This window comes from Sus scrofa, chromosome 9 (assembly GCF_000003025.6).
Source record: "Sus scrofa isolate TJ Tabasco breed Duroc chromosome 9, Sscrofa11.1, whole genome shotgun sequence".
NCBI lineage: Eukaryota > Metazoa > Chordata > Mammalia > Artiodactyla > Suidae > Sus > Sus scrofa.
The window spans coordinates 17,627,068-17,649,598 of record NC_010451.4 but is presented as its reverse complement, the minus strand read 5'-3'; the positions used below and the strand labels follow the sequence as shown (position 1 = coordinate 17,649,598).

Here is a 22,531-nt window from a genome sequence, read left to right as displayed (position 1 = left end):
TTCTTGGAGTTCCCGTCGTGGCTCAGTGGTTAAGGAATCTGACTAGGAACCATGAGCCTTCGGGTTCGGTCCTTGGCCTTGCTCAGTGGGTTAAGGATCTGGCGTTGCCGTGAGCTGTGGTGTAGGTTGCAGATGCAGCTCGGATCCCGCGTTGCTGTGGCTCTGGCGTAGGCCTGTGACTACGGCTCTTATTTGACCGCTAGCCTGGGAACCTCCATATGCCATGGGAGCAGCCCTAGAAAAAAGCAAAAAGACCAAAAAAAAAAAAAACCTTTATGACTTCTTGAGTGAACCAAAACCTGCCACCTATACAGTAAGGCTTTAATTTTTGGTTAACTTTCTCTATTATGTGTTTGAAGATTAGTAATAAATCATAGCAAATTTTAGGGGTGTTTGTGTGTGTGTGTATGTCTGTCCATATGATTTATTCTTTGCAACTTGTTTAAGATTTAAGTGATGAAACACCAAAATGGCCTAATGGAAACATTTCTTTAAAAATATAAAAGGGGAGTTCCCGTCGTGGCGCAGTGGTTAACGAATCCGACTAGGAACCATGAGGTTGCAGGTTCGGTCCCTGCCCTTGCTCAGTGGGTTAACGATCTGGCATTGCCGTGAGCTGTGGTGTAGGTTGCAGACGCGGCTCAGATCCTGAATTGCTGTGGCTCTGGCATAGGCTGGTGGCTACAGCTCCGATTCGACCCCTAGCCTGGGAACCTCCATATGCCGCGGGAGCGGCCCAAGAAATAGCAAAAAAAGACAAAAAAAATAAAATAAAAATAAAAATATAAAAGGGATTAACTTAAAAATGGGCGTAGGGGGTAGTTAGAATGCTCTATCTAAGCAATTCTTAGAATATTGAGTTCAGACTAATATTTATGTTTGGGACCCATGTGAGTTCCTCCACTTTATGCAGAGTTTATTTGCATAACCTAATCAAATAACCATGTATTCTCTGCATGCTGTAGTCATTTAGCATCATCTGATGTACTAGTGTTTCCCACAATTAGGCTGCTTAATGCAAAAGAAGCTAGGATAAAGTCAGGGCTGTACTAACAATTTTAGAAGGATCCAAAGAGATGAATATGAATTAACATTTGCACTTGGATTAAAACTGAGAAAAGCTGAAGTAGCTCGGAGCAGGCATTTTCTCAGTGAGCATCTTTCCACTTGGCAGCTTACCTCATCTAAAGTCTTCCTTGCTCTCCTCCCAACTGCTGTATGTTGGGTGCAAGTAGAAACTCACAGTGGAACATATTGCTTTAATATCTGGGGTTAGATTTGAAGAATTTTGTTCATCTGTTTCCACTCAAATATTCTACTCTTTGACTGAAATAAATATATTCTGAAACTCCATTCTGTAACTATAGAAACCCTGATCTTCACTGTGTTTCAGCTGGAAACACAAAAGAGCTCTTAGTTAAAAAGGAATCTCTTATTAATTATTGACCTATGACTAGCTCAGATTTCGTAAGCCATCAAGTTTCTGTAGATCCAGGGTTTTTCCTCTTTTTTCTTTCCCTATTTTTGAAAGTAGAGCCAGCCATACACACACACACTTTTTTTTTTTTTTTTTTTTTTTTTTTTTGCTTTTTAGGCCCACACCCGCAGCATATGGAAGTTCCCAGGCTAGGGGTCAAGTCGGAGGTACAGCTGCTGGCCTACGCCACAGCCACAGCAACACCTGATCCTTAACCCTCTGAGTGAGGCTAGGAATCGAACCCCCATCCTCATGGATACTAGTCATGTTCGTTACTGCCGAGCCATGACCCTAGAGCTAGCCATGTTTAAACAAAAGGTGATGCTATAACAATGCAATGAATACTATTCTAGTTCAACTATTATTTATTGAGGACTTGCTGTAATATACTGTTGAGTGATATGTGGACTTGCCCTCAGGGAACATACAGCCTTGTATGTGAGATGAGAAAATAAAGAGAGGAAACAGTAATACTGACACAGATATACAAATAAATGTCATTGAGTTTAGAGGAAGGAATGATCATGCCTAACTGGAGAGTCTCAAAAAAAAAAATCAGGAGTTCCCGTCATGGCACAGTGGTTAACGAATCCAACTAGGAACCATGAGGTTGCAGGTTCGATCCCTGCCCTTGCTCAGTGAGTTAAGGATCTGGCGTTGCTGCGAGCTGTGGTGTAGGTTGCAGACGCGGCTCGGATCCCGAGTTGCTGTGGCTCTGGCGTAGGCCAGTTGCGACAGCTCCAATTGGACCCCTAGCCTGGGAACCTCCATATGCTGCGGGAGTGGCCCAAGAAATAGCAAAAAGACCAAAAAAGAAAAAAAAAAAAAAAAATCAGAGAGATATTTAACTTCTCTTTTCCTCGTTTCAACCCCATCCTTCAAATAGGCACAAGTCATGCCAATTTTATTTTATTAGTATTTCTCGAACTCTTCGCTCTCCTCCACCCCATTATCACTCCTCATCATGTCTGCCCTGGACTATGGCGATAGCTTCTAAATAGGCCTCCTGACCCCCACTCTTCCTTCCCTCCTCCAATCCATCTTCTTCATCCAGAGTCATTATTTAAAATGCTAATCTAGTCTATCATTTCTCAGCTTTATGGTCTCTAATAATTCATGAAGATTCCCCAAGGGAAAACCCCATGTCCTTAGCGTGGGTGGATACTCTTTATAAGGAGGCCCACCACCTCTCCAGCCTCGTGTCTCCATGCTGTATGTACCGTGTACAAGGGTCTTCCTGCAATCTTTAGCTGTACCATTGGGTCATGGTACATCTTTTTCCTCTGTCTGGGAGAGTCTCCCTCTCTCTCTAAAAAGGTGAACTTTTTCCACTGACAAGCTCTTTCTCATCCTTTACGTCTCACATAAATTGACACCTCCTCCAAGAAGCGACACCATTGCTTTTCACCCCTTCTTATCAGTGTCCCATGAGATAGATGTGCCCACATCACTTCAACAGTCTTGTTGTGCAGCACTGTCTGTCTTCATCCCCTTCAAGAACGCATTACTGTGTGTTCATTGAAGTCATGCTTTTAAAAATTTTCTCCTTTGTTCCCCAACCCCTTTCTTGATACAGGATAGTCATTCAATAAATGTTTGATGAATGAGCGAAGTGGCAGGCAAAATAATGAAAACGCCAGGGATGGCAAGACAAAGACATTGGGGAAAATCAAAAATTCAAGAGTATCTGTATAGTATGTTTGGTTTTGAGATGAAGGTAAATACCGTAGCACTCTTAAAGGAAAGGGAAGAAAAAGGAAACAAAAAAGAAAAGAGAAGGAAATATCAGAAAAGGACGGGAGAGAAGTTTATTTAGTCCTCACCTTAGATATTCATTTCTGTGGACTATGATTTCTGGAAATAGATTTTTTTTTTTTTTTTTGGCTATAGCTTCAGTATGTGGAAGTTCCTGGGCCAGGGATCAAACCCGTGCCACAGCAGCAACTCAAGCTGCTGCGGTGACAACACAGGATCCCTAACGTGCTGTACCACAAGAAAACTTGAAATAGATTTTGACTGATTGATTTAGGCATTTAAATAACAAATATTGGGTTTGTTTTTTTTTTCCTTCCAAACACACGACTGACTTTCAGTACCATTAACACAGAAATTGCAAGGAATTTGTTAGCAGCTTAGAGATACTATACCAAGACTTTTTATATTGAACAAAGGAACAGAAATATTTAAAACACATTTTATTTGAGCTGAAGGATAAGAAGTAGAAGAGTTCTTCATTTGATAAGGAATTTAATCATAAATGCCTTGCCATGTGACAGACTCTTTTCCATTTTCTTTAGGGTGGAAAGAAAGGAACGTGCCCGATTGAAGACAGTGAAGTTTAATGCAAAACCTGGAGTGATTGATTCAAAAGGGGTAAGTACAAAATAATGGAAACATTAAGTTCTCTTGGTTGCCATGGATTTAACTATAATTAACATTTAGGCTTTCAGTAGCAAACAAAGTACAGAGCTACCAGTCATTAGAGCCTGCTATAAATGTATTACAAAAAGCAATGATGTAATTTCTGATGAAGTAGATTTATGATAAATATATTAAATATTGAGGGTAAAGCAGCTGGCAACCAGTGGAAATGATGTGTCATAAGGGTGATGTAATGACTGCAATGAAGAAGAAAAGAGATAGTTTAAGTGTTTTTATTTCTTTAATTTTTTTCTTTTAAACTACATATTCTAAAAGGATAGATGCCATAAAAGATGCCTGCTCATCATAAAGTATGTCCAGTCTTTCACACATTATAAAGTTAAGACAGCAGTCATGGGAAATATACATAAGGACCATCTAAGTGAATACATGGAATGTTGTGACAGACATAGAAAAAAAGAAAATTGACAAATGAAATTTAACCACCAAAATTCAAATATTTACTCATATGTACATCTTTTTAAAATAACTTTAATGAGATATGATCAATGTATCTTATAATTCACCAGCTTAAAGTATGCAATCCAGTTTTAGTATGTTTACTTATTTATATGTGTAACAGTCACTTTGCTCTATAGCAGAGATTGACAACATTGTAAATCAACTATACATCAATAAAATTGAAAAAACAAAAAAGTTTTAGTATGTTTAGAGCTACGCAGCTCTCACCACAATCGATTTTCGAACATTTCATCACCCAGCAAAGAAATCCTGTAGCAGTCACTTTTCCCTCCCTCAACCCCAGCCCAATGCCACCCAGCCCTAGGCAACTACTCATCTACTTTGTCTCTATAGATTTGCCTATTCTGAATGTTTCATACAAATGGAATTATACACTATGTAGTCTTATGACTACTTCTTTCACTTTACATAATGCTCTCACAGTGCATCTATATTGCGGCATATGTAAGCACTTTATTTCTTTTCATTGCCAAATAATATTCCATTGTATGGATGTACCTTATCTAATTTATCCACTCATCACCAGTTGATGAGCATTTGTATTGTTTCCACTTTGGGGCTCTTATGGATAATACTTCTATAAACATCTGTACACAAGTTTTTTGTGTAGACATACACTCTCATTTCCGTTAGGCATATAGCTAGGAGTGGAATTCCTGAGTCATATAATAACTCTATGTTTAACATTTGGGGGAACTGCTAGACTGTTTTCCAAGATGCCTGTACCATTTTCTAGTCCCACCATCAGCGTATAAGGGTTCCAATTTCTATAAATCATCACCAACACTTGTTATGATGTTTTTTCCTTAGAGTCATCCTCTTAGGTCTGAAGTGGTATTGTGGTTGTCATTTTCATTTCCCTAATGATTATTGGTATTGAGCATGTTTTCATATGCTTATTGACCATTTGTATATCTTCTTTGGACAAATGTCTATTTAGATCCGCAGCCCTCTTTAAAAATCGGGTTCCTTTGTTGTTGTTCAGTTGTAGAAGCTCTTTGTATATTCCGTATATTAATCTCTTATCCAGTATATGCTTTCCAAATATTTGCTCTCATTCTGCCTCTGAATTGTCTCCCTTGATAGGTCGTTTGATGCACAAAGTTTTTAATTTTGACAAAATCCAATTTATCTATTTTTTCTTTTGTTACTTGCGTTTTTCATATCCGATCTAAAAAACCGAAGTCATGAGGATTTATGTCCATATTTTATTCTAAGCTTTTTATAGTTTTAGCTCTTACATTTAGATGTTTGATCCATTTTGAGTTAGTTTTTACATATGACATGAAATAGGGTTGCAATTTCATCCTTTGCACATAAATTATTTTTTTAATTTCATTTTTGGATTGTCCATTCCAAGTGTATAGAGATATAACTATTGTATATATCAATCTTATACCCTGCTACCTTGCCTAAGCCATTTACTAGTTCTAATAGCTTTTTTGGTAGATTCCTCAGGTTTTTATATCTACAGGATCATGTCAGGTGTAAAGAGAGAGTTTTACTTCTTTCTTTCCAATCTGGATGACTTTTATTTCTTTATCACAACTGATTGCCTTGCCTAGAACTTCCAGTACAGTGTTGGATGGCAGTGGCAAGAATAGTCATCTTTGTCTTATTCCTGATCTTAGGAGGAAAGCATTTAATGTTTCCAGTTAAGGATGATGTTAGCTGTGAATTGTATAGCTTTTTAAATCTTTTTTAAGTGATCATGCTAGCATCTTATTGCTGTATTATAAAATACCCTTCCACGTCTTCTGCCTTCCTTTTCTCTGTCTCTTTATCTCCTTTCCTTTACTTTTCTGTCCTAGCAGTTTTGGCTTATGAGCATCACACAGAAGCACAGGTTATGGTCAATAGATGTCACCATGAAAAACAATAAGAAAAAAAGCTACCATTTCTCAGGACTCTGAACCCTAAACCACAACACTGCCCTTTGTATTTTTAAGTAGAAGTGTCATTGGGCAACCTAATCATCAACATGATAATTTACTGTGCCCTAAAACATTTGGGTAAAATGAGAATTTATTGTCACTCTTAAAGAAAGTGGAGGTTTATGTCATCATGCATGGAGTTCTTTCAAACAAATGCAGTTTATGTACAAAAGGGTAGGATTTTTCATTGATTCTTAGTGAGAATTTAAGGATAGATTGCCAGTTTGTTTTGTATACATAGTTGGATATGTAGAGAGAATTTTTGTTGAATACCTGCTGTGGCCCAATACAGACCTAGAACGTGTGAAAGATACAAAATATACAAAGTATGGCCTAGGCCCTTCCCCTTAAGAGCTTATAACATGGAGAGCCCAGATGTCTCTTCGATAAGGCTAAAACCCATGTGCCTTTTAATCCTATTATTGAATACAATTAGGTATCAGCCAATGAATAGAATATAAATCCTAGGACCCAAATGACCATTGGAGGAGAGGCAGTGATCAGGTAGAAAGGAAAACCCTGGACTGAAAGTCATGAGAGTAGGGTAGCATGGGTTCTGGTTTCAGTTCATTACGAAGTCACCACTGCTCTTTGGGTCTCATTAGCAAAATAGCAGCTTTGAACTACATCAGGGTGTCAAACAAGTTTCATCTCCTGTGTGGATGATGAATTGATGGCCTCTAACCGGAGAATTGCATTCAAAATGATTCTGAGGCCGTATATGACCTTAGCAGGAAAAAAAAATGGGGGGGGGGTCCTCATTGATTAGTCATGCCTAGCACAACAATGGGAAATGTTCTCCATTTGAGGTCCCAGATTCAGTGGCTTTTAGGGTGCCTTCCAGCAGTAACTCTCTATGAGCCAATGAATTAAGAAATTATAAACCAAAGTTTTCCAAGTCCTCTCAAGAACACTGTATCAATGAGAAGATTCTCACTCGAAGTAGAAAGCAGAGGACAGTTAAGAGAATGTGCACTGAGAATGTGCATACTTTGTATATTTTGTATCTTTCACACGTTCTAGGTCTGTATCGGGCCACAGCAGGTATTCAACAAAAATTCTCTCTACATATCCAACTATGTATACAAAACAAACTGGAAATCTATCCTTAAATTCTCACTAAGAATCAATGAAAAATCCTACCCTTTTGTACATAAACTGCATTTGTTTGAATGTGCACTGAGACCACCTATGTGGAGAGTTAGGAAAGTCAGGAGATGCCACTCACTTGAGCCTTGGACAGGGACTACAGAAATAAGTCATTGCCCCCAAAGACTCAGTCTCTGGGACCCTGGGGTAAACTCAGGATAAACTGAAGAGGAAAACTGTTTGGAAGGGGAAAGAGAATGGGGTATTTTAAGTAACTTTATCATTAGCTGGCATTGACCAACCGAGCATTATGAGATGGGAGTTTGGAGTGAAAGCCATGGTCGCTGCCCTGGAGGATCTTAGATCAATTGGTATGTATGAAGCAAGCTATGAAAAGAGCCTTATTAGTAGTATGTACAAGAGCTGTGGGGATGCACATTAGTGGATATGAGAATGACCAGGGGCCCTTCATAGGAGAACTTAGACTTTAATTGGCCTATGAGTGTTTGAGTTACTTTTCCAGACCTATTCATTAATTTTTAAAAACTCAATGCTGCAAAACACCAGGTACTGTGCGAGGTGCCTTCTGGGACAGCAAATTGATTAAAAAGGCAAAGTGTTTCATACTGCGGCACTCACAAAGAGAAATATAAGCAGGCAAAAAATGACAAGACAATAATTACTGATGATCCCCATAAATTTAGCGAATTAGTCTCTATTTTAAATATCAGGAGATTGAGCCTCAGAAAGATTAACTAATTTAGCTAAGATCATGCAACTAGTAAGTACAGAAGTCAGGTTTAAATTCAAATCATTTTGAGAGTAGAACATTTGCCCTTTTCATTTTTTTACACTGTCCTTTATTCTGTTGGAGGTCAGAAGCAGGAAGGAGTTACTAATTATGCCTTGTGTAGGAGAGAGGGCTTCAAAGAGATGGTCATACTTGAATGAGATCTTGAAGTTTGAATAAGAGTTTGCCGGAGTTCCTGTCATGGCGCAGTGGTTAACGAATCCGACTAGGAACCATGGGGTTTCGGGTTCGGTCCCTGCCCTTGCTCAGTGGGTTAAGGATCCGGCGTTGCCATGAGCTGTGGTGTAGGTTGCAGACGCGGCTCGGATCTCGCGTTGCTGTGGCTCTGGCGTAGGCCGGTGGCTACAGCTCCGATTTGACCCCTAGCCTGGGAACCTCCGTATGCTGCGGGAGCGGCCTAAGAAATAGCAACAACAACAACAGACCAAAAAGACAAAAAAAAAAAAAAAAAAAAAAAGGAGTTTGCCACACATAGGAAACAGCACGAAGATGCAGATGGAAACCATAGGCATGTGGGAGTAAGGCCACTCAGATCAGGGACACCAGATGTGGTGGTGTGGATGGTGTGGTGGGAATTGTAGCTAATGGGGCTGACCAGGAAGATTTGGAAGGCTGGGAAGCTAGTACAGAAAGCCTAGCTCTGAGCTTTGAGGCTTACTGAGTTGGGAAAGTGTCCATGAGGAAATCTCAGGCTCTCCATTCAAAAGTACCCATTTGCTGCAAATGAAATGCCCAGGCTTTCTGCCCACTCTGTGTTCCTCCACAAAGTCTGTGTCTATACATGCAAAACAACTGGACAATTTTGTCTGTAACCCAGATAACTCCAGCCTACTCAGTCCCAGGCTCAAAGTGGCTGTCTGTTTGGATGGTCTCCTTGAAAACCACCTCAGTTCCCCAGATCTTAGGGCATCCAAGCTTTCCAGAGAATGTCAGCCAAATTCCTAAGGAGTCTCCATTCAAACTAAGAAGTTTCTGGTGAGATCTTAACCACCACCTTAATTACTGTCGTTGTTCTCCTTTTTTTTTTTTTTTAAATCAGTTTTCTAATCAGCTCTTCTGCTGTTTACTGAGACATTTAAAAAATTGTATAATCTTTTAGAATCAAGCTGCTTTCCATTGAAAAATCAATGGTATTTAGTGATTTATGTTAAATTTTGTTTTATTTTTATTTCAAAATTCCTGTAATTTAAAGAAGGAAAACAGATACCCGGAAGAGTGTGGGAGAATTATTAATATTCTTCTTACTAAATGTCAACGATGTGCAAAGTAAAGGGATCCTTTGTACTGTAAATCCTTTCTAAAGTAGTGAGGTAGGCTGTAAATAAATAGCTAGTCATATTTATCCATGGGCTGGTACAAAACAGAGGTAAGAGGTGTTATTCAAAGTAGTAGGAGTAGCCACTGTAGAAACCTAGACAGCTTACATACCTCTCTTAATCACAACAAAACTTGAAGGGAAATCATTTATTCCCTCTTTGTAGATTTGAAGATAATGAGGCATGGAGAGGGGAACAAATCTGAACTCATGCCTGATTTATTCCAAAAGCTATACTGTATTTATTTGTTGTGGCATCCTCTCTTCCTTGTTCAAGGCATGTTGGACACTTGTGCATTTTAAGAAAAATGAAGAAATGAATTGAATTGGACGTTGCTTTGTCAAAAACTAACTTGGATATAAATTTAAATTCTGGATGGGGAAAACAGGTTTCTTCAATGATGCGCATCTTTCTCTTTAAGAATATTTCTGAAGGCGCCTCAGGGGCACACTTTCTCTGTTGCAGTCTGCCAGAATAAAAGGAAGTCTTGAAAAACATGCTTATTCAGTCATTTAATAAACCTTTATTCATGCCTTGCTAGGCAGCTTGCTAAGCACCTAATAATAGGCAGTGTGTAGCACGATAAGTAAGTCACGGTCACTGCCCTCAAGGAACAGGGGTGCTAGGGGCGAGAATGGGTCCCCACAGGGAGGAGGTGATTAAAACCAAACAAGAGGAACAGGAAACTTGCTCTGAAGTTCAGGCTTCCCTGAACTTGATTCTGGCCTAGAAGCTGGGGGAATTTGAATTAGAAAGACTCGAAGGATTAGTAAAATTTGCAAGGGGCAGGCAATGGTGCAGGAATAAGATACAGGACGCCAAGTAGGAAGTAAAACATGGTTTGCTTTCATTGCACACAACAGTTTCTGAAGAATGAGAGGCCTCAGAAGTGGAAAGTTAATAAACTCAGGTCAGTTCTGGAGCCTGAAATTTTCCAGGAAACTTGTGATTTATCCTGTAGACAGTGAAGAATTTTAAGGGTTATGACCAAATCCACCCTAGTGATGTCCTCTAGGCTCCACCCTTAATGTCCTGAATTGCTGCCCAAATGTTGCTCTCAGGCATAGGTCCAAACTTGCTCATCTCTCTGCCCCTGGCACCTAAGTACAGTGTCTACCAGACACATATTGGCTGGTCAATCCACCCTTTTTAGAGGAAAGTTAAGTGAATGATCAAAAGTAGGTGTCCAAGAGATCAATCTGGCAGCCATGGGAAAGACATATTGGAGTGGAGAAAAACTGACAGGCGGAGATGTTGAGAAAGTTATTGCAGTACCCTGGGTGTGAGATTCTGAAAATCTGAATTTAAAACAGTGGCAAAAGGGAGTTTCTATTGTGGTTTAGAGAGTTAAGAACCTGACTAGTATCCATGAGCAATCCCTGGCCTTGCTCAGTGGGTTAAGGATCTGGCATTGCCATGAGCTATGGTGTAGGTCACAGATGTGGTTTGGATCTGGTGTTGCTGTGGCTGTGTATAGGCTGGCAACTGCAGCTCCACTTCAACCTCTAGCTCCAGGAACTTCTAATATTCTGTTTTCTAAAGCCTGAGCATCCTTTCAGAGGGGATTTGCCTGTGAGAAAGGACTTGTGCAGATGAAGCCATTGGTGGCAGGATCATTGCAGTCCCCCTGAATCAACTGGAGCCGGCAGTAAGGAGTCTCAGTTCTATTTCATACATTCTTGGAAATTTCCATATGGTCCTTGGGTCCTACTACATCATTTATAAATGAAGAAACTGAGAATCATTTCTCTGGGAAACATGGAGTTAGTAGCAGAGCCTGGCACTGAATCGTTTATCAAAAAACTGACTTGACAGTCAGTGTTTCATTAGCAAGTTAGGAATTATGTTTGCTTCACTGGGATGAGTTATGAGGACGGTTTTTGTAACAGCTTCAAAGTGACATTTTGAGTCTCAAGGAAAAGGTCATTACTGCCCTCACCAAAAAAAAAAAAAAAAAGGAAAGAGAAGAAAGCTTCTTAATAGAGCCAGTCTGGGTGGCCAGAGCCCAGTGAGGAGCTCAAATGTGAAGAGGTGACCTAGGGATTCAGAGACGAGGTGTGGAAGAAGAGCCACACTGCCCACTCCACAGCCACCAGGAAGGCAGGTATAAATTCTTAAAAAATACCTTTGAAGTCCAATGTTATTTTTCTTGCCTAATTAGGCTAAAGCTTTCACTTCATGAATGTTGGAAGTAATGTGGTAAATTGAAGCATAATAAATTCACTTGCTCATGGCGCTTCCTCCTCTCTAACATTTTCAGTTTTTTAGACTTCAGTTTAACAGATGTCTGTTGAGGCCGTGCTATGTGCCACATCCCAATATAGGCAATGGAAATAGACCATGAATAAGACAGGGTTCCAGGCTGTAGGAGTCAGAAAATATTCTCGGGAGGTAAACATCAGCAAATAACAAATGGGGTTAACAAAGTGCCGAGTGGGACGTGCAGTCAAGATACTAGTTAAGGAGTTCCCGTTGTGGTGGGGTGGAGACAAATCCAACTAGGAACCATGAGGTTGCTGGTTCGATCCCTGGTTTCACTCAGTGGATTAAGGATCCAGCATTGCCGTGAGCTGTGGTGTGGGTTGCAGACACAACTTGGATCTGGCATTGCTGTGGCTGTGGCGTAGGCCGAAAGCTGTAGCTCTGATTAGACGCCTAGCCTGGGAACCTCCATATGCTGCAGATGCAGCCCTAAAAAGACAAAAAGACAAAAAAAAAAAAAAAAAAATACTAGTTGAACTTCGACCTGGAATACTTAAGCCTCTCTTGGAGTTCAAAGGAAAGTTCCTGGAAGAGATACTGTCCCAAATGAGCCTTGAAGGATCAATGGAATCAAGTTTAAAAAGATGAGGAAACTGTTGTGGGCAGACAGGAGGCAGGTAATGACAGGTAGCAGCCCAGTGTATGCTGCAGAGCCAAAGAAGCTTCATGCTACTGAAATGCAGGCGCTGAAGTACAGAGCTGCAAGTTCCAGCTAAGGCAGAGAGGATGTCAGGACCCAGGTCCCAAGGACAGTGGAAAGCCTTTGAAGGAGTTGAGCAAGATTAGAACTTTAGCAGATTGCTCACTCACTGTGGAATAAATTTCCAAAAGAGGGCAACCCTGGAAAGCTGGAGTCCACCTTAATATTAAATTCAGGAGAGACATGGAGAACCATAACCTAGCACCACAGAGTAGCAGCAGACAAGAAAGAAGAGACCAGAAAATCTTTAGCAAAAAAAAAAAAAAAAAAAAAAAAAGGGAGGGGGCTGGAACACCTGCATCAACATCAGCTGAGGCTCTTTATTAGTAATGGAAATGCCCAGGCTAAACAAGTCCTGTGGAATCAGACAGGAAAGCTGCATTTTAACAAGCTCCCCTGGGGAGTTCTATAGGCTTGCTAAAATTTGAGATGTCCAGGCCTTGTGTAAAGGTTTGATAGCACACAGAATGACCAACTTCTGCCAGAGTTCTATATCTAAGCCTCAATCTCCTGATATGTAAAAATGGAAATCATATTAAAAGAGATAATATATATAAAGTACCTAGAAATATTAGTCTTACACACACACACACTGTGCTATGGACAGAGGGGAAGGGAGAGTTGGCACAACCTTGCCCTACACCTGTTGGCACAGGGGTGTTTTTTGGCTATGTGCTTGCGGACATAGTTTGGGCAGGAAGGTGGAGGTGGCAGCAGACTGTTATCAGTACCCCAATCCTATGCTGCCCTTGGTTAAAAATCAGAATTGTTTCTGAGTTCTCTACCATATTGCATAAATTACCTGTGAAGAAGTCCAGGACAGATTGGATCAGTGCTCATTGCCCTGGAGAACTAAAGTTACTCTGAACATCTGTAGACTGCCTTACATTTTACAGGTTATTTTTGTAGGCATTGCTTGTTTGCCCCTTATAAAAAATCTTAATATACCCCTTTTACAGATGAGAAAAACTGAAGTTTAGAAAGGATGAATAACTTACCCACGCCCATAGAGCTAGTAAGTGGCAGGGCTGGGTCTTGCGTGATGACATATTGTATGAGCAGAATAGAAAATTTGATTCTTTAAGGCATTTTTACTTATGAACTCATTCTAGATGTTTTTAGCATAGTTAATCCTATCTAATTAGTGGTGCTAAGGCTAAAGTAATATAAATAGGAGATGTATAATTTGTGGTTATATAAATAATGAGTATAGTTTCATCATGAGAACACTGAGCTTTTGTTCAGTTTTCTTCCCGCTATTCAGGATGTTAAGTATTATGCAGAAAATTTGGCTCAAACCCATTTCTACTTTTGGAGTTATTCATGAATCAATTCCGATTCACTCTAGGCTTTCTGTGACCTAACTCTTTAAGGTAGAAGACCCAGAATCACACCTTGGAGCTTATATGTTTCACTCTGCAAAAGCTTTTAACTCACTAAAAGCTAAAACATCAACATTGAAAGATAAAGATGCAGAAGCAGCTATCCAATCATCTGACTTCCTCACTATAGTAATTATAGCCAAAGTCTCAGCAAGCAAAAATAGTATAGTGTGCCTCTTTTGAACTGTACACTGTGTTTTTATGTGGGTAGAAAGTCTTTTTTTTAATGACAGATCATGTAGTGTCTGAAAAGTTTCAACAACAGCTTCTGATACTTTCCTAAGTCACTAAAAACAAAAAAACAAACAAACAAACAAAAAACCTGGAGTTCCCATCATGACTCAGCAGATATGAATCTGACTAGTTTCCATGAGGACATAGGTTCAATTCTTGGCCTTGCTCAGTGGGTTAAGGATATGGCATCGCCGTGAGCTGTGCTGTAGGCCAGGGGGCTACAGCTCCAATTAGACCCTTGGAGGGGGTCCATGTGCCATGAGTGTGGCCCTAAAAAGACAAAAAATAAAATAAAAATAAAAATAGAAAATTCAAAAAAAAAAAAAAAAAACCTAATAGCTTTGCCATTTTTATTTTAAAAAATAGTCTCTGAAATTAGACTGTCTTGGATTCTGTTCTTAGCTGTGTGATCTGGAACCAGTAGCCTCTCTTTCTGAAACTCTGATTTGTCAACCGTAATAAAATCTAGGGCGTAGATGGCAAGTTCTTTGAAGGCACGGAGTGTGATTTCTTTAAGGCCTAAAATAAATAGTTCGTGGCACTCAACCAGTAATTCTTGAATTAAATAATGTGACAATAGAGGAGGTAATATATTAGGTAAAAAGGTACATAAATTAGAGGTCACAGCCTGCATGTTTTTTGCTGTAGTTTGTGAATGGAGAACTGAACAGTTAATTATTGCCGTTAAAGGAAGATTCTCTTGATCCAAGTGTTATTTTCTTTCACTTCAAAAATAGGTGTTGAGTGTCCCTTATGTACAGGAAACTGTTTCGGCCACTGAGTGGGAACATGGATAAGTAAGTAAGGCCCCACCCCTGCCATCACAGAGCTTACGTTCTAGTACACAGACACACGCACACACACACCAGACTAGCATAAGGTGAAAACGTTTTTTGTTTTTCTTTTTAAGGCTCCACCTGCAGGATATGGACATTCCCGGATCTGAGCTGCAGCTGCTGGCCTATGCCACAGCAACACTGGATCCATGTGGCATCTGCTGCCTGTGCTCTGCAGCAACTCAGATCCTTAACCCACTGGGTGGGGCCAGGGATCAAACCCACATCCTCGGGGATACTAATTGGGTTTTAAACCACTGAGCCACAACAGGAATTCCATGAGGTAGAAACGTTTAGTGAGAGTGGAAATGGAATTTTTAATGTATTTATTTATTTTTCAAATTTATTTATTTTTGCTCTTTAGGGCCACACCTGTGGCATGTGGAAGTTCCCAGGCTAGGGGTTGAATCAGAGCTTTAGCCACCGGCCTACACCACAGCCCCACCAATGAGGGATCCGAGCCATGTCTGTGACCTACACAGACAACACCAGATCCTTAACCCACTGACTGAGCCAAGGGATTGAACCCACATCCTCGTGGATATTAGTCAGGTTCATTACTGCTGAGCCACAATGGGAACTCCTATTTTTTTTTTCTTTTTTTTAATATATCACCACCCCTGCAGCATATGAAAGTTTCCAGGCCAGTGATTGAGTATGAGCTACAGCTGCAACAATGCTAGATCCTTTAACTTACTGTGCTGGGCCAGGGATCACACCTTTGCCTCCACAGCAACCAGAGCTGCTACAGTCAGATTCTTACCCCACTGCACCACAGCAGGAACTCTAATGCATAGTCTTAATGGAGATTCAGAAGAGGGGGGCCACCAGTCTGAGTGAGAGTAATTAAGAAGTGATTCCAGAATTCCTATCATGGCACAGCAGAACGAATCCGACTGGGAACAATGAGGTTGCAGGTTCGATCCCTGGCCTCGCTCAGTGGGTTAAGGATCAAGTGTTGCCGTGAGCTGTGGTGTAGGTGGCAGATGCTGCTCAGATCCCATGTTGCTGTGGCTGTGGTGCAGGCCGGCAGCTACAGCTCCTATTGGACCCCTAGCCCGAGAACCTCCATATGCCTCGGGTGCGGCCCTAAAAAGCAAAATAAACAAATAAATAAATTATTTTTTTTAAAAAAATAAGTGATTCCAAAAAGACATAGCATTTTAGCTAAGTCTTTGAGAATAAAGATTTCAACAACTGTAGAATAAATGCAGTTTTCACACTTGGAAAATAGTAGAAGCAACAGTAAAGGAGTTGAGGATGTGTGATAACCAGCAAGTAGTATTTGACTGGAACATAGAACACACACAAGGAGGCGGTACAGGGAGTAAGGCTGGAAGGTCCAGAACGGAAGGTACTGAGTATTGAGTTAAAAGGTTCAAGGAGGCTGTTTAGGCTCTGCAGCACCCTTAAAGGTTATTTAGACAGAGTAGTGACTGGACTTGTTTGTAAATAGAGACTGGGTCTTGTTGCTGGGAGGATGAGTCGGGAATAGGGGGCACGTTGCGGGAGGGCCTTGGAAGGACCCATGTCACAGAGGCTTCATCATAGCAACTGAAAGGAGGTCACAGATGGCAATGGTGGTTAGCAAAGAATATTAAAAATGTCATCCGTGAACACGTGGAGGAGCACGAATGAGTCATTAATTGGTAGAGAAAGGGATAAAAGGCAAATCGTGCAAAGAAACTGAGCCCACATGTATGGCAGTAGAAGGGAGAATAAACTTGGCAGAGCCCACACTAGAAGTTTAAACTGTGCCTGTGCTTGTAGGCCTAGCCTCAAGCAGGTGACTCCCTAACACCCCCCTTCCAGATGTTTGCCCTGCCTGCTGGTGGAATTTTCCAGCACTAAGTAATTGCTGTGTGCTGTTAGAAATTAGCGCAGTCTATGTGTGATACTGAAATAACCGCTGAATTGAACTGAAAATCAATCCAGGGCTGATTCAGTAAAATTATTGCTAAAATAAACTTGTGTTTTTAAAAAATGAAACCAACTTTAGACTGATTGCCAGGTTAAACGCAGAAAGGTATTATAAGGGATCCACTCCTCTGGGGTTAAGAAATTCTTCATGGATACTAGTATTCTGTCCTCAAATATGCCGACCACTTTGTTAAGTTATCCTTTTTAGAGGTGAAGCAGAGTCAGAGGATTAAGTGACCCATCCACAGTCACACAGCCAAGTGCTGTCCTTTAGAAAAGGCACATGAAGACCATTTCAATTTTTGAGCAAAGGTTTTCCCCTGTGCTAGGGCTTAGGGAAAACTAAGATGCATAAGCCTTTGCTTGCTCTGGCAAACATTGGATGGTGTGGGCAAAACTGGGACTTCCTTGGAAGGTGGCCCTATCAATATGTAATAATACTCCTTTGAAAATGAGACTGATAAGAGGCATGCTTACCAGGAAACTTGTTTCATGAAGACGTGAGATAAACTAACAAAAAGAAACATGGTAATAAAGGATGTTTATTCAAATCAAAATTATACTTTTCAGGAATTCCTGCTGTGGCGCACTGGGTTAAGAATCCGACTGCAGCGGCTCAGGTCCCTGCAGAGGTGGGGGTTCAATCCCCAGCCTGGCACAGTAGGTTAAAGGATCCAGTGTTACCACAGCTGCAGTGTAGGTTGCAGCTGTGGCTCGGATTCAATTCCTGGCCCAGGAGCTGCTGTATGCCACAGGTGAAGCCATTAAAAAGAAAATTACACTTTTCAAAGAAAATATCCATGTGTAATAGCCCACTCATTATCTATCTATCATAATGTAACAAGCACCATGAATCTCCCACCTGACATAAAGGTATGAAACAATGAGACGCATATCATGACCAAAGATGATCACTTATCAAATTCTGGGGTCCAATTTAAGGAAAGGGCAGGGTGGGGGGGACTCTTTCCATCAAGTGAGGCTGGCAGTTGCCATGCATGGTACCAGTGAGGAGTCTAAGGGAAGCACCCTTCATTTGTTAGTAGTCATAGAGTGTAATGCAAAGAGTCTCCATTCATTTACAGAGTGCTGGGCAGTTTGGGTGACCCAGCTGCCAAGGGAGAGCTTTCCCCGTGGCTGTCTCAAATTTACAGCCAGCACTTGTCAGTCTGAGTTAGAGCCTGTCTCACTTGAAAAGAAGCAAAAAGCTTGCAGAGTGCTGTTTGCCTTTCATGTGTTGACAACTTCATGAATATTTGTCAAGATTTTGTTACCACTTGTTGAAACTGTTGTTCGGGCATTCTTGATGCAACTGGTTGTTTTTCCTGGAAAGTCCCAGGAAAGCACTGTCTCTCTCTGTAATTGACTTGTAGTCACCTGTCACGAGGAATTAACACCATAATGAATTTGCAGCATGTGTTCAATGCGAATGATAGAGTTCACCATCCCTCTTTCATGGAGAAAGCATTCTGTGGCATCTCCCATGCCCACAGGCCTTCGTGGAGGTGGTGTGCTGGGACACAAGCCCACATTACAGTCAGAAAATAAATAGGTGAATTTATGCTTGCTACTCCATGCAGGGAGTGAAAGGCAGGGAGCTCTCCTTTCCTCCAGCTGATCCCCAGGAGCTGACTGAGCTGCGTCTGCCCCGTTCTTAGTCATGGTCAGAGTCCACATTTGGTAAACAAAGGATGTGACTTTGACCGTAATTTCTAAACTGTGATAACTCTATAACTAATATTCATAAACCAGGAGTTTTGCTAAATAGATTATAAGGTTCATTAAATTCTCAAAAAAACCCTATGAAGTGAAGACTCTGTAGAACCATCCTTCTTGTCTCCCTAAGTGTTGACTAAATCATTTTATGATGATGTTCCCTAAATATACATAAACACAAAATTAAGTACAAATATGCTCACAGCTCTTATCATCTATAAAGTTAAAATAAACGTACAAATTAAATGCCAAATATATTTAGCATTTATATGTTATAGCAACAGAATTCCAAATCACAACATAAATTTGACTGATGATGCTTTAGTACCACTACCTCTTCACCCACAATGTGAACATGGGAGTGGCTGTCCTGCCATGTGGAAGTTTCTTTTGAATTGTACCTGCTGGGTGTTCCGTGAAGACTCAGCTCTCCCACTGCTATACTCACCGAGAAACCACTGCCGAAGCCCCAGACTGCCTCTCACTCCTCATCTACCCTGCCCCTAGCTCTGACCCTTTACTGAATGAATAAGTATGGACCTCCTTAATCTTATCTCTTGTACTACAGATGCCGTCCATGGCTGAGTCCAAACTTGAAAGTTTTCCTTGCCCACTTCCCTCTGCCGTACTCAGTTCTCCTCCCAGGGCACTGTCCTCAGATACGTGTCTGGGGCAGTGCCTCTGCCCAGCCCTCCTGCAAATTGAACCCTGCTATTTTTAATCTACTGTGAGTTGAGAAACCCAAGGAATAAGTAGATTCCCCCATTTAAAGTAAGTAGACTTCCCTGTGATGAAAGTACACAGGACTTTGATGGGTAGCTTTTGTGACTTCTCTGTCAGCTCCTCCTGCAGAATTTCTAATCCAGGTACTTGAAGTGGTTGATTAAATGACAGAATGGTTTCTGGACTCTATACATGACTTCTACAGGAAAATGTATACTGCTCACTCAAGTGCTCAGTTATTTCTTTTTTTTTTTTTTTTTTTTTTTTTTGTCTTTTTGCCATTTCTAGGGCCGCTCCCATGGCATGTGGAGGTTCCCAGGCTAGGAGTTGAATCGGAGCTGTAGCCACCAGCCTACATCAGAGCCACAGCGATGCGGGATCCAAGCCACATCTGCGACCTACACCACAGCTCACGGCAACGCCAGATCGTTAACCCACTGAGCAAGGGCAGGGATCGAACCCGCAACCTCATCGTTCCTAGTCAGATTCATTAGCCACTGAGCCACAACGGAAACTCCTCAGTTATTTCTTCAATAGATTAATTGTATCATGTAGAACAGAAAGATTCCAGTGCAGGCCAGCGCTGCCTCTTAACTGTCTTTCTTGCCCCTTCTCTGAGTTCCACCCTCCGCTAAGAACTCCATTCCATCCTTAAAGCTTCTCACATTCCTTTGTCCCACAGGACTGGGGAAGGGTGGAGGGGAAAAGAGGTAGTCTTGCGCCCCCAATGGGCAGAACTTCCATCTGCCCGAACTGAGTTTTGCTGTAGCTCCTACTCAGTCTTTAAATCCCAGCTTAAACAATGCACCTGAGCCTTCTCCAGCCTCTCTAGCAGCTGTGCTCTCTTTTGTTGCCCTCCCAGCTTGACATAAATACCTCCATCATTAGGACTCTACCAGTGTGGTAACTATTTGCTTAAACTGTGAGCCCCTCATTTTGTGTCCCTAGTATTTATTATAGCCACATTGTTGCCAAGGGACACACATTTGGGGGGCAGGGGGGGTGAAACTCATTCCACATACCATTCAGCAAGAGCCTGCCTGAGAGAAAGAGCTTTTGCAGGGGGTGCCATTTTCTGATTTGCACCAGACACTTTTGCCCTTGGAGCCCTAAATATAATGTTTGGCAAAAACAGCAAATGCTTGTGGAATAAAAAGAATTATGATTTATTGCACACTTACCATGGCTAAGCCCACACATGCCTGGTTGCATCCACAACTACAATAGGCTATGATAGAGGCAGTAGTATGCCATTCCTTGGGAATCTTCCAGTAATGGATATTGCTGTCAAATGTAGTATCCTCTACTAGAAAATGCACTCTTCAACTCCTGAAATGAGGGCTGAGAGTGGATTAAGAGTAATAATTGTTTATTTAGATGCTATTTCCTAGGTACTATGCTAAGTGATGCAAGTGTGTTTTCTCATAAATGGAACATAATTGTTGCATGAACAGCACTAAGATCCCTCCCGTTGAACCAGGGTAGTAGCAGAAGGAATGGGGCAAAATGACCCCAAAATGCACAAGGAGGGGATTAAGGATGGTGGCAGACTTGCTGGTGGATGCTTGGGGGAAAAAATTCCTCCCCACGTATGAAAAGTGTTCTCTTTGGCATTAAACAAACAGACTCACTCAGCGGTCCCTAGTGTCTAGCACAGAAATAACAATGAACCTGCTGGGCTGTGACTTAAACATGAATAGGAAAGGTGTGTGTGTGTGTGTGTGTGTGTGTGTGTGTGTGAGAGAGAGAGAGAGAGAGAGAAAGAGAGAGAGAGAAAAGGAGTGAGAGAAGGGCAGAGAGGAAGATACTATACTTAAAAGGAAGTGCTGGGGGTTTTGAAGATGTTTTTATTCCCTTGGGGTGTGTGTGTGGATTTTCATGGTTTTTATCTCTGCATTCTAAAACCTTAGAGGAATTCAAATCCAAGCTAAGTGAAAAATCTATATTTTTATCATCTGCTGTTCAAAGTTTCGCAAGTGATTTTCGATTTTTCTCTCTCCAAAGATAGAACCATTGAGAAACCCTTAGGCCACTCACATCAGAACTGTGATCTATGACTCTGATGAGCTCTGCTTGTCTTAGAAAAGTGGGAAATGCACCTTAAAGGAAATGTGTGGATGGACGTTGCGGTGTGAGCTAGACAGAAATGCGACACAGACCACCTCTCCACTCTCCTGCCACATGACCAAACTTCCAGTGAGAGTCCTAATCCCTGTGGCTCGTCCTACTAAAATGGGGCTATGGGCTGAGGGCCAGCAGTCTCAGCTGTAAGGCATTTGCCTCCATTTGTGAGTTACCCCTCCTTCCATTCAAGCATAAAGTGAGAATTACTCAACCAGGCACAACTTTACAAAGAATACTATTTAGTATTGTACTTTATTTGTTGGTCTGCCCACAATCACCCCTGAGACCTGAATGCTGCCAGTGACCTCGTGCTCAGGGTCTGGAGGTGACATCAGAGAGTGGGAGACAAAGGCTGCACCATCAGTTCCTAAAACTCAGTCATCATCCAAGAGGATGAAGCTGAGCACCTCTCCTAGTTGAAGGATGGAAGAAAAGGAGGGAACAGGTGGCGGGAGGAAGAGGAAACATCTTCACAGCATAAAGGACCTTTGAGGTCATCTCATTTATCTCCCTGATTGACAGAAGAGGAAGCAGATGCTCAGGGAGGCAAAGTGACTTTCCTAAGCTCGTAGGGATAGGAGGGGCCAGGGCCAGGATTCTCTCCTCTGAGTTTCCGTAGTGGGTATATCCGGACTATCTGCCTGTTGTCTGCCACTGGACAGTAAGCCCATAAGCAAAGCAAGTTACCTCTCTGAGCCTCACATGTTACCATTGGTGGTGATGATGATGGTGGTTGGGAACTAGGGATTATAATTAAATTCATAGTACAGATAAGGCAAATAAATCCTAGAAAGATTCAATAATTTGCCCCAAGGCCGCATAGGCTAGTGAATTGAATCAAACATTCCAGCCAAGAAGACTCTCAGAAAGAAAATGTGTCTAGCAGAGAAGTGGTGTATCTGGGCCTGTCTGACGCCCAGAGATAAGACTGGGCTCTTATCTCTTCCCGGTGCTACTCCTCACTGAACAAATACCTGGTGTCTCTAGTGAGTCTGGCCTCGCCCTGTGGCATTATATGCCTCCATTTGAACAAACTAGACTGTGAAACAAAGTCCTTGGTCCCTCCCCTCCTGTCTGCGATAGGACATAGTTCAGATCTCCCT

At 41.5% G+C, this 22,531-nt stretch overlaps 1 protein-coding gene across 24 annotated transcripts in view; it reads left to right on the top strand.

The window, feature by feature from the left end:
- Positions 1–22,531, top strand: part of DLG2 (discs large MAGUK scaffold protein 2) — a 1,971,427-nt gene that overhangs the window by 1,897,819 nt on the left and 51,077 nt on the right. For all 24 annotated transcript variants that reach the window (XM_021102325.1, XM_021102324.1, XM_021102319.1 and 21 more), the window contains one exon: positions 3,775–3,850. In XM_021102325.1, coding sequence (XP_020957984.1) covers positions 3,775–3,850 — 76 coding nt within the window. The remainder of the gene's footprint in view (positions 1–3,774; positions 3,851–22,531) is intronic.